The sequence below is a fragment of the Macrobrachium rosenbergii genome, chromosome 55 (assembly GCF_040412425.1).
Source record: "Macrobrachium rosenbergii isolate ZJJX-2024 chromosome 55, ASM4041242v1, whole genome shotgun sequence".
NCBI classification, from domain to species: Eukaryota; Metazoa; Arthropoda; class Malacostraca; order Decapoda; family Palaemonidae; genus Macrobrachium; species Macrobrachium rosenbergii.
In genome coordinates, this window is record NC_089795.1 from 87214539 (window position 1) to 87226774 (window position 12236).

The 12236-nt window shown below is 39.8% G+C and overlaps 1 protein-coding gene across 5 annotated transcripts in view; it reads left to right on the forward strand.

Moving 5' to 3' along the window:
• LOC136835604 (uncharacterized) overlaps positions 1–12236 on the forward strand; it is an 89474-nt gene that overhangs the window by 32325 nt on the left and 44913 nt on the right. For 4 of the 5 annotated variants that reach the window (XM_067099338.1, XM_067099341.1, XM_067099337.1 and 1 more), the window contains exons 6-7: positions 1613–1751; positions 3311–3467. In XM_067099338.1, coding sequence (XP_066955439.1) covers positions 1613–1751; positions 3311–3467 — 296 coding nt within the window. The remainder of the gene's footprint in view (positions 1–1612; positions 1752–3310; positions 3468–12236) is intronic. The other variant, XM_067099339.1, reaches the window with a different exon arrangement.

Below are 12236 nucleotides of genomic sequence, written 5' to 3' on the forward strand. Positions count from 1 at the left end.
GCGCAATTTCATGTAGAATACAATAGAAAATAGCTCATGGTTGTAGCTTTTATCAGTTTTGAAATATTTTCACATAAATCACAATAACTGCCAAAATTTCAACCTTTGGTCAACTTTGACTCGACCGAAATGGTAAGAAAACGCAATTGTAAGCTAAAACTCTTACATTCTAGTGATATTCAATCGTTTAACTTCATTTTGCAATAAATTGTAAGTCTGTAGCACAATATTTCGATTTATGGTGAATTTTTAAAAAAAAACATTTTCCTTACGTCTGTGCGGTAACTCGGCCGAACATCTCAGAAATTCTTTCGTCTCGTTGTCGTAATATTTGCACCGCTTTATATTAGTCGTTACATAAAGTTTTATATATGAAAATGTGTGCAATTTCATGTACAATACAACAAAAAATAACTCATGGTTTTAGCTTTTATCGGTTTTGAAATTTTTCCATATAAATCACGATAAATAGAAAAAATTCTACTTTCTGTCAACTTTAACTCGACCGAAATGGTCGAAAACTGCAATTGTAAGCTAAAACACTTACAGTCTAGTAATATTCAATCAATTAGCTTCATTTTTCAACAAACGGGAAGTCTCTAGCACAATATTTCAATTTATGGTGAATTTTTGAAAAGAACATTTTTTACGTCCATGGCGTTACAAATTCATGCATCATTTTGTGATAATATTTTCTCTGTGTTGCTTTGATCGTTTTAAAATTTGTTATATACCAAAATCATCGCAATTTAGTGTACAATACAACTAAAAAAAATTAACTCATTAGCTTTAACCGTTTTGCTTACAGCGCGATTTGTATACAATTATATACGAGTTTTTTTTTCACTGTCATATATTCCAATATTTATATATGATAATGATATTTTTTCATTTCTGATGGTTGCATGCTAAACTTCAGGCAATGACAAAAAAATGAGCCAAAATGAACTCTTAATCTTAAAAATAAGCGTGCTGTGATTTTTTGAAAAAACTTTTTCCGCTTCGGTGCTAACTCACCGAACGCTGCCGGCATGTGGGAGACGTTTTTGTAAATAGGGCTTCGGCGTTAAAGGGTTAAATTGCAGAAGTCCTCACTCCCCATGGAAGAAGAATTCTATGGGGCAAGCCCATAAAAGTCAAGAAATGTGACTCTCAGGTCTCCTTAACCTTATCTGTAACAGTAATAATCTCTTGTTCAGCTCACAAACTGAATTACCAAAGTTCTATCCCCAAACCCAAAGCTGTTGGACGAATTGAGTTTGTTCCCTGAAAATGTGATATGCTCCAGTTAGCACTAACAGTGAAATAGGGACCTAGATGTTTGTTGGTTGACATGAGTCACAATGGATGGAGACAGAAGAGGTAAAAAAAACTGGCACGACTCCATTTGAATGTGTACCTTCATATATTTGAAAGTGGGAGGGCCATACCTATTTGGGCAAAACTAATCTAATGACATTTTTCTCTGCCTCCATTTACCCTACATTGTATTTGAATAAGCTCGTCTTACATTCCAGGGTGATAAGAAGGAATGATATAATATCCCTTAATTGTATATAGAGTAGAACCTTTCAACACTCAAGAATTAACATTTTATTTTTTGCTTTTGCAGAAGAGTGTAGTGTCAGATCACCAAGTGGCAGTGGACGGTCATCAGAACCAGAGGATAAGATGCCTGAGCATGAGGCTCTACCACGGTCCAACATGGTGTTAAGGAAAAGAATTAAACGTATTCGTCAAAGAAGGTGCAGGTTGGTGCTCCGTTGTGGTTTAGTGACATGGTGAGGATAGGCCTGAGTGCTGACTCACAAAGGTTTGGCAAAAACAGTGTGTATGGAAGGTTAGAGAGGAAAAAAAAAAAATCTTTTACCCCCACCACACCCTGCTTTTGATATAACATAATTGAATCCAAGATGAGAGCTTTATAAGAAATGTTTAAGTAAGCTTTATTGTCTTTGAAAAGTGCATTATCAGAATTCCTCTAGTTTTCTTTATTGTCTGTTAAATAATTGCTATAGTCTTCAGAAGAGTCTTTTATGTTAACGTTTCAGTGACCTTTGTAGTTAAAATTGCTGTAAATGAGATGGTGAGTCATTGCAAACTAAGAATTGCATGCACAATATTCACACTAAGAATTGCATGTACAATATTGTTAAGGCTGAAGTGCTTGAGAAATTTTTATGCAATGAAAGCTTTGCTCATAACCCCCATCAGCCATATGCTTAAATCACTGTTAATCGGGAGTCCAAATTGCAGAATGTCTGATGAATTGCAATGTGTGGATGGAGCCAGGAGAGCTCTTGGAATATTATATACTAAGGACCAGTGCTCTTAGAAACCCAGAAAGGGTTTACTCCAAGAGGTTATGAACACAAGAGTGTACAGGAAACCCTTCATTCTATGTTTAGTGTCATGAAAAAATGTCTGGAAAGGCCAGTTAATAGCAGAGATGTAGGTGCAAGAAAACCTGGAGTACTAAGTAATAATAAGGTGAAGTTAAACTTGTCGTTGTTGTTGATTCAAAGATTTATACGTATTTAAAACAAAAGTTTTTATAAATTGCCATATTCCATGTAACATGGACCCAGCTATGCTGACTTGAAGAATTGATGGAGGAAAGGTTCCTCTGCACATGCCCAGTCTGTACTCCAGTCTCATTCTTCTCTGTAGCTCTGATTTAATAGGACATTACAGTACATCCGTGGGCTACACATCACTGAATGTTTTTCCTTTTTACACCTGTTTGTTTCAGTTGCCATCACCCTTATCACATTGCCAGCATGTCCCTGTAAGTACGTGCTATTTCTCTTTCGATATTGGCTTTTTCATTCATTTTGTATCACAGCTTATTAGAGAAGATTTTTCATTACTTCTCCAGGCATTCATTTCCTTGACAGTAGTACTGGAAACTGGGAAACCTGGTAAGGTGGAAAGTATTCATATTTCAACATTATCTCTAATGCTTCTTATGTTTAATGACAAAAGATAGTAGTGAAGAAAGTAAACAATAGAGCATTCCAGGGATCTGTTGTCAGCCTGGCAGACTCCAATTTATCAAGGTGGTAGGCAGTTGGATGCTGAGCTCCAGTGGCACGAGTATCACAAATCAGAGCTCTTTTATTTACAAGTCAGTGAGTCTGGCGATCATGTCAGACAGTGTGAGCATATGACTGATGGGGTTGCTGCGATCAGTTTACTCTCCTAACTTGCATGGTTTGCCTTAGAGACATGAAAAAGTCCAACCATAGTGTAAGTGTCATTATGTGCTTGTAGAATATGCTGTCTTTTTAACGGAATCTTGTCTCTCCAGACGCAACGCACAGTTTCCTGCAATGAGGCGAGAATTAAAAAGCTGTAAAGGCAAATTGGCAGACCAGCATAAACAGGTCTTAGAGTATACCACGAGAATGGATGAGTATGACAAGAAATTTGAAGAGTCCTCCAGAAAATTCAGCACAGTGTTACAGGTAACCATTGTAGTGATTAAGAAACAGTGTGTGTTTTCAAAGCCTGAGAAATTTTGCTCAAGAGTCACTGCATGGCTGGGTGATTGGTTTGCTCTTTTCCCCTACTGATCCATTAATCTTTTCGTTTTCTCGTAAATACTCTTGAATGTTATTTAACACTGGTTGAAATCTAGCTGTTACTGGTAGATCAGTGAATTTTGTAGATAAATGTAGTAAGTATGAACCTGCCCTGTAGTGTCAGTTTTAGAAGTTGGAGTATTAACCCTTTAACGCCGAAGCCCTATTTACAAAAACGTCTCCCATATGCCGGCAGCGTTCGGTGAGTTAGCGCCGAAGCGGAAAAAAAGTTTTTTTTTTTTAAATCACAGCACGCTTAGTTTTTAAGATTAAGAGTTCATTTTTGGCTCATTTTTTTTTCATTGCCTGAAGTTTAGTATGCAACCATCAGAAATGAAAAAAAATATCATTATATATAAATATTGGAATATATGACCACGAAAAAAAAAACTCATATAATTGTATACAAATCGCGCTGTAAGCAAAACGGTTAAAGCTAATGAGTTAATTTTTTTTAGTTGTATTTTACACTAAATTGCGATGATTTTGGTATATAACAAATTTTAAAACGATCAAAGCAACACAGAGAAAATATTATCACAAAATGATGCATGAATTCGTAACGCGCGGACGTAAAAAAATGTTCTTTTAAAAAATTCACCATAAATCGAAATATTGTGCTAGAGACTTCCCGTTTGTTGAAAAATGAAGCTAATTGATTGAATATTACTAGACTGTAAGTGTTTTAACTTACAATTGCAGTTTTCGACCATTTCGGTTGAGTTAAAGTTGACCGAAAGTCGAATTTTTTCTATTTATCGTGATTTATATGGAAATATTTCAAAACAAAAGCTACAACCATGAGCTATTTTTTTTTTTGTATTTTACATGAAATTGCGCACATTTTCATATATAAAACTTTATGTAACAACTAATATAAAGCGGTGCAAATATTACGACAACGAGACGAAAGAATTTCTGAGATGTTCGGCCGAGTTACCGCGCAGACGTAAGGAAAATTTTTTTAAAAATTCACCATAAATTGAAATATTGTGCTAGAGACTTCCAATTTATTGCAAAATGAAGTTGAACGATTGAATATTACTAGAATGTAAGAGTTTTAGCTTACAATTGCATATTTTGACCATTTCGGTCGAGTTAAAGTTGACCGAAGGTTGAAATTTTGGCAGTTATTGTGATTTATGTGAAAATATTTCAAAACTGATAAAAGCTACAACCATGAGCTATTTTCTATTGTATTCTACATGAAATTGCGCACATTTTCATATATAAAAGTTTATGTAACGACTAATGTAAAACGATGCAAACATTACGACAACATGACGAAAGAATCTGAGATGTTCGGCCGAGTTACTGCGCGCAGATGTAAGGAAAAAGTTTTTTTCAAAAATTCACCATAAATTGAAATATTGTGCTAGAGACTTCCAGTTTGTTGCAAAATGAAGGTACATGATTGAATATTACTAGAATGTAAGAGTTTTAGCTTATAATTGCATTTTTACCATTTATTTAGTCGAGTTAAAGTTGACGAAGCTTGAAATTTTGGCAGTTATCGTGATTTATATGAAAATATTTCAAAACTGATAAAAGTTAGAACCATGAGTTATTTTCTGTTGTATTCTACATGAAATTGCGCACATTTCCATATATAAAACTTTATGTAACGACTAATATAAAACAGTGCAAACATTACGACAACGTGAAGAAAGAATTTCTGATGCGGACGTAAGGAAAAAAGTTTTTTAAAAAATTCACCATAAATCAAAATATTGTGCTAGAGACTTCCAATTTGTTGCAAAATGAAGGTAAATGATTGAATGTTACTAGATCGTAAGAGTTTTAGCTTAAAATTGCATTTTTTGACCATTTCGGTCGAGTCAAAGTTGACCAAAGGTTGAAATTTTGGCAGTTATCATGGTTTATATGAAAATATTTCCAACCTGATAAAAGCTACAACCATGGGTTGTATTTTGCTGTATTGTACATGAAATTGCGCACATTTTCATATATAAAACTTTATGTAACGGCTAATATAGAACAATGCAAAAATTACGACAAAATGACGAAAAGAATTTATGAAATTTTCGGCTGAGTTACCGCCGTGCGTAAGAAAAAGTTTTTTCAAAAATTCACCATAAATCGAAATATTGTGCTAGAGACTTCCAATTTGTTGCAAAATGAAGGTACATGATTGAATATTACTAGAATGTAAGAGTTTTAGCTTACAATTGCATTTTTTCGACCATTTCGTCGAAATCAAAGTTGACCGAAGGTTGAAATTTTTTGTAGTCGACGTACAGTACGTCCACTCGGCACCCAACTGACAATTTTAGTCGATGTATGATACGTCCAATAGGCGTTTAATGGTTAAGTGAATTCTAAGTCGAAGAACTTGTAAGGGTACATTGAAAATTTTGGGGTTACCAGTTTTGGATGAACAGTACAGGTATCCTAGGAAGTAGTTTATGAAAGTAAAATCCTCAGATCAGTGTAATTAATCCTTGATATTCTAAGGGCATTGTGCAAATATTTTATTCCTTGGGATTGCAACAGCTTTGGTGCCATTCATAGTAAACAAGAAAGAAAATTAAGAATATTTTGATGCATGGTATCATTGAGATGACGTGAGTGTTGGGAGATGGTTAATCTCCAAAACATGAAAATTTTCTTTGGTTTTCCAGGTGGTTTTGTATGTAGTAATTGACATGAATGTCAATAATGTATATGCCATTATAAAGGAAATTTATTTTACTTATTCACATTTTTCATGGTGGACAGAGAATTTACAAATCTTTCATGGTATTGCGTATGAAAAGTAATTTCTGGGCTCGACCTGTGTCACCCAGTGAAATGGTTCCAATAGCACACATTTCTAGGTATAAATATTACTAAATATACCAGAGAAAAAGCTGTCCATAATGCCAGGGTTACTACCCCTGGATCAATCACCACAATGGTGTTGGTGTGCACTTAGGGGCGAGTGGTAGCCACTATCACAGATGCTTTGCCCAATAGATCTCTCCGTTCTCAAAGCCCCCATCATGGGAGAGCCGTTTTACCTACTACCTTCCGCTCGCTACTACTACTACTCACGCCCGCCATCTTTATTCCAAAAATTTAGCACAACACGAGAGCGCCGTGTCCCTTTCTTTTGGTGTTTTTAAACTAATTGCAGCTGTAATCATGTCGTCCTGTGAGGATGTCACACCGTCTAAGTTGAGTATTATATCTGATTGGTTTTAAACGCAAGAGGCACAGTATTTATGAATTGTAATAATATATGTTTACCACAGGTGCGCAGCGAACGTAGTGCTATGTTTGCCTCTGTTGCGTTTCCGACCTTCAGTCTCCGCAATTATATTTAGCAGAACGAAAATCTGCTGGATATTATCCAATTGCTCCATTTCGGTTTTTGGAGCATATTATAGAGAGAAATTACCATGTCGCTGGTGAAGAGGCAAGGGAACCTTTGTATCATGGTTTGAGCCAGGCTCAATTATTTCTGATCATAGAATTTAAGTCTTTTTATTAGTTTCCTTTCCTCCACCAGCGAGTTGGTGCCTTCTCGATGGTGTTGTTATTATCATGATTATAGCTGATGTGTATAATTAGACTAGTTTATGTGAGTGATTCGGCATCAGAGGTAGGCCACCTTGGTACCTAAAGTTATCTACGAATAATTGTCAGGTTCCTTCTCTGCCACCGAATCATTTATGTTTATACATAATCTCAATGTCATGGGTGGTTAACATTATATTATATATTATTTTGTTCTGGTAAAAAGAGATGGTTATAAGGTAGTTACTAGCCTAGCCTACCTGACCAGGCCGTGATACGGTTTTGGAGGGTTAGGCTAGGCATGACATGCGCTTTTACACGATGCTCAGGCTACCTAGCTCACCTGACCAGGCCGTTTTATGGTTTTGGAGGGTGAAGTTAGGCGAGTAAGAGAGTCCCTCTATTTTCGCTTAACCCACCTGACCAGGCCGTTAGGTTTTGGAGGGTGAGGTTAGGCTAGTGAGAGAGTTCCTCATTCACACTTAACCCACCTGACCAGGCCGTTAGGTTTTGGAGGGTGAGGCTAGGCATGACATGAAATACGCTGCTGAGCTCACCTGACCAGGCTCCTCAAGGGTGAAGTTAGGCGAGTAAGAGAGTCCCTCTTTTTCGCTTACCCACCTGACAGGCCGTTAGGTTTTGGAGGGTGAGGTTAGGCTAGTGAGAGAGTTCCTCATTCACACTTAGCCCACCTGACCAGGCCGGGTGAGGTTTTGGAGGGTGAGGTTGTTAGGTTTTGGAGGGTGAGTTAGAGAGAGTTCCTCATTCACACTTAGCCCACCTGACCAGGCCGTTAGGTTTTGGAGGGTGAGGTTAGGCTAGTGAGAGAGTTCCTCATTCACACTTAGCCCACCTGACCAGGCCGTTAGGTTTTGGAGGGTGAGGTTAGGCTACCTGACCAGGCCCACCTGTTAGGCCATTTTTGGAGGGTGAGGTTAGGCTAGTGAGAGGGCTCCTCAATTTACGGTTAACCCACCTGACCAGGCCGTTAGGTTTTGGAGGGTGAGGTTAGGCTAATGAGAGAGTTCCTCATTCACACTTAGCCCACCTGACCAGGCCGTTAGGTTTTGGAGGGTGAGGTTAGGCTAGTGAGAGGGCTCCTCAATTCACACTTAGCCACCTGACCAGGCCGATTCGGTTTTGGAGGGTGAGGCTAGGTTAGTACGAAGGTTCTACTCTCCCCACACCTGTAGCGCTCAATCCTAGCCTTCCTGACCAGGCCAAAGTTTTGGTTTTGGAGGGTAGGCTAGGAACAAGGAAGTTTAACCTCCTGCTTTTTCGTGTATATAGCCTAGTCCTTCTTTACCTGAACGATTAGAATTAGCGACGTTGCCTGTGCAACATCCTCGTAAGAGGAAAGCCGATCGCTTGCACTCGGCACCTCCGTATAGGAGGTTGTATTCGGCTTCTGGGAGGGTGCATCCACCTGACCGGTTGCCGTTCCGCCGGGTTTCCGCCACTCACCTTCCTTTCCCTTTCTGGGCCAGACTAGTTCGGGCGGTGTCTTGTTAGCTCGCTACTAAGGGGATTTTGACAAAGGAAAAATCTGTTTCTGGGGGAAGACCTGTGTCACCCAGTGAAATAGTCCATTAGCACTGATTTCTAGGTATAAGTATTGCTAAATATACCAGAGAAAAAGCTAACCATAATGCCAGGGTTACGACCCCTGGATCGAATGCCATTAGATGGTGTCGGTATACACAAGGGGCGAGTGGTTGCCACTACCACAGGTCTCCGACCTTATAGACTTCTCCAATCTCAAAACCCCGAAAAGTGAGGGGCTGTTCTAAACCTCATCCTCCGCACCCAGCCAACCACCACCCTGGCCGCCATCTTATAAACATCCCAAGTTAGCATCCCCAAGCTTGGTATGCCACCGGGAGGGCAAAAGGAAGGAAGTACAGGGATGGGTCACTGGGTGACACAGGTCTTCCCCAGAAACAGATTTTCCTTTGTCAAAATCCCTTTTCTGGGTTTGACCTGTGTCACCCAGTGAAATCGTGACAGAGAATCAGCTATACAAAAGCTTGATGAAGCCCTCTAAGAACTACCTTATTGGAGCTAAATAAAACTATGAGAAAATTACTGTTTTAATAACCCAAAACATTTATAATAAACATAATTAACATTATAGGGCACACAGTCTAAATCATAAAATAACTAACACCAAGACACTTAAGGCTAACAAAAAGATTACAACAGGATATCCATGAAATGGCCAGGAGTCAGGCTGTGAAGCAGGCCTGACCTAAAGGTTAGAAGGCAAGGCAAGTAAACGAGGCAGGTAGGCGAGAGAGAAATAAACAATAGGATAAACTAGGGTTACATACATTAGTCTAGGGTTGGGTGAACAATACTTCCTGCAGCCACTGTGGAGTATTTAAGAGCCTCTACAGACTTAAGATAGTGGCGTTTGAACACTGTTGGTGATTTTCAGCCCGTATACTTTTTAAGGTCATCAAAATTCATATTATGAAAATAATTAGCTGAGGTGGCCACCGCCCGAATATCATGTACCCTAGGTACTGAATCTGGGTTTGCTTGCTTTATGAAATACAGTATTTGTTGCCTGATGGCCTTTAAGGAAAGGGTTCCTCCATTTTCCCTAACAAAAAGAGGGCCAGACATTCTATTAGAAGTTCTATTTAAATAAGCTTTTAAAGTGTTAACTGGACATAAGGACAGATCCTGTGGAAGGGGAATAACCTTCCAAGGAGACCATCTATTTTGTGGATCCTCATTCTTTGCTAGAAACTTGAGATCCGGAGACAACAGAACTTCTCCTGATGGGAGGAAATCAACATGGTTCGTTTCTCTAGAGAGGGCAGACAGTTCAGAAATTCTAGCCCCTGAGGCTAGACTTACTAGAAATAACGTTTTCGTTAATAGACTCGAGTATGAACATAATTCATTATCAGTGTCTGATGCTAATTTAGGTACGTCATTTAAGAACCAGGAAACCGTGTGAGGATGGGTTGCTGGTCTAAGACGAGCGCATGCTTTAGGAATTGACGAAAAATATGAGTGTAAGGTTAATATTGAAGCCATGTAAAAATATTTTTCTTGAAGCAGATTTTGCTGTAGTAATAGTACTAGAGGCCAGTCCTTTCTCAAATAATGATCTGAAGAAAGAGATTGCTAGGTTCGTGGTCATTTCCTGAGCTTCAGATTCCCTCAGAAATAATGCTAACTTTTTAACTGCTGAGTCATATTGTCTGAGAGTGGATTCCCTCTTGTCTGATTCTATGAACAGTGTATTAATAGGATCAATGTTAGTGTCTTTCTGAGCTGCAAACTTCATGAAGTCCATAAAGCTAGGGCATTCAGAATTCTTGAGGAAGCTGACACAGTCCAAGTTTGTACTACTTGTGTCAATCTTGGACTGGGGATTTGTTTGCGCTGGAGTTTCAACTCTAGAAGAAGAGGAAACCAATTGCTCTTCAGCCAGTTGGGTGCCACAAGTGCTACTTGACCTTTGAATGATCTGAGTTTGTGTAAAACTTTCATTAATAGGTTTATTGGTGGAAACAGATAGATCCTTTGCCACCTGTTCCAGTCTATTGACATCGCATCCGTGGAGTGAGCTAGAGGGTCTAGATTGGGAGCAACGTAACACGGAAGCTTGTGGTTGCTCTCTGTGGCAAACAGGTCCACCTGGAGACCCGGTACCTGAAGACAAATCCACTCGAATGATGCTTTGTCCAATGACCATTCCGACTCCAGCGGAGTTGTCCTGGATAGTGGAATCTGCAATGACATTCCGAACACCTGCCAGATGGGTAGCTGACAGGTGCCAAAGATGTTTCCTTGCCAGAGAGAAAATTGCAACCATTACCTGATTGATATGGCTCGACTTGGAGCCCCCTCTGTTTATGCAATGCACAACTACTGCACTGTCCAGTACCAGTCTGATATGAATCTGTCTGGTTGGACGTAGCTTCTTTAGTGTTAGAAATACTGCCATTGCTTCTAGAATGGATCACTAATGATGGAGGGGGAAAGTGGAGAGGCACTGACCTTGACAAACACTTGACTGTTGACCACAGTCGAAGCCTCTTCCTCAACACCGGCGGAATTAGAGACATCTTGTCTCTGTTTCTGCTGTTGGCTCGCTCCGCCATACTCTGTTTATATCCTTCAGTTTGGCTTTCAGCAGCAAATCTGTCACTGACGCGAACTGAAGAGAACCCAGGACTCTTTCCTGGAGTGACGAGAGGCTCTTTTGTTTTTGAGGAACTGCCTGGTAGCTTTGGCTATTTCCCTCCATTTGGCTGGTGGAAGTGACAGTTTGTGTGTGTTTAGATCCCATTGGATTCCTAACCACTGAAACAGCCTCCGGAACTAGACGGGATTTCTTCCTGTTTATTTGAAAACCTAAGGATTCCAGGAAGCTGATCACTATGAATGTTGCTTTTCGACATTCCTTGGCGTTGGATGCCCAAATTATCCAATCGTCCAGGTATGCAGCTAACATAATCCCTTGGGCCCGTAGCTGTTGGACTACTGTCTCTGCCAGTTTGGTAAAAATCCTGGGCGCTATGTTGAGCCCGAATGGCATGACTCTGAACGAGTATGCTTGTTTCCCTAGTCTGAACCCTAGGTAAGGAGAGAAGTTTCTCGCAATCAGGACGTGATAATATACGTCTGAAAGATCTATAGAGGTGGTGACGACCCCACGGGGAAGTAGGGTTCGCACCTGCGAGATTGTAAGCATGTGAAACTTGTTGCATTGAATGTATAAGTTGAGACGAGACAAGTCTAGAATTATTCTTTGCTGGATTGAGTCTGTCTTTGGGACACTGAACAGACGGCCTTGAAATTTCAGGTGTCTCACTTTCTTTATTGCCTTCTTTTGAAGAAGGTCTTTTACAAAGTCCAGTAAGTCTTTGGATGGAGGTTGATGGAATCTGACTGGCAGAGGAGGCCCTCTGCTCCAGCTCCATCCCAGACCTTTTGAAACTATGCTGTGGGCCCACGGACTGAAGGTCCAATGGTCCCGGAAGAGATATAACCTCCCGCCTACCTGAGGAGACTCGTTGAATGGAAGAGGACTTACTTCCTCGGCCTCCTCTTCCACGGGAGAGAGGTCTAGTTGCAGTCCTACCTCTGTAGGCGGCTCTGGCTCTGCTCCCC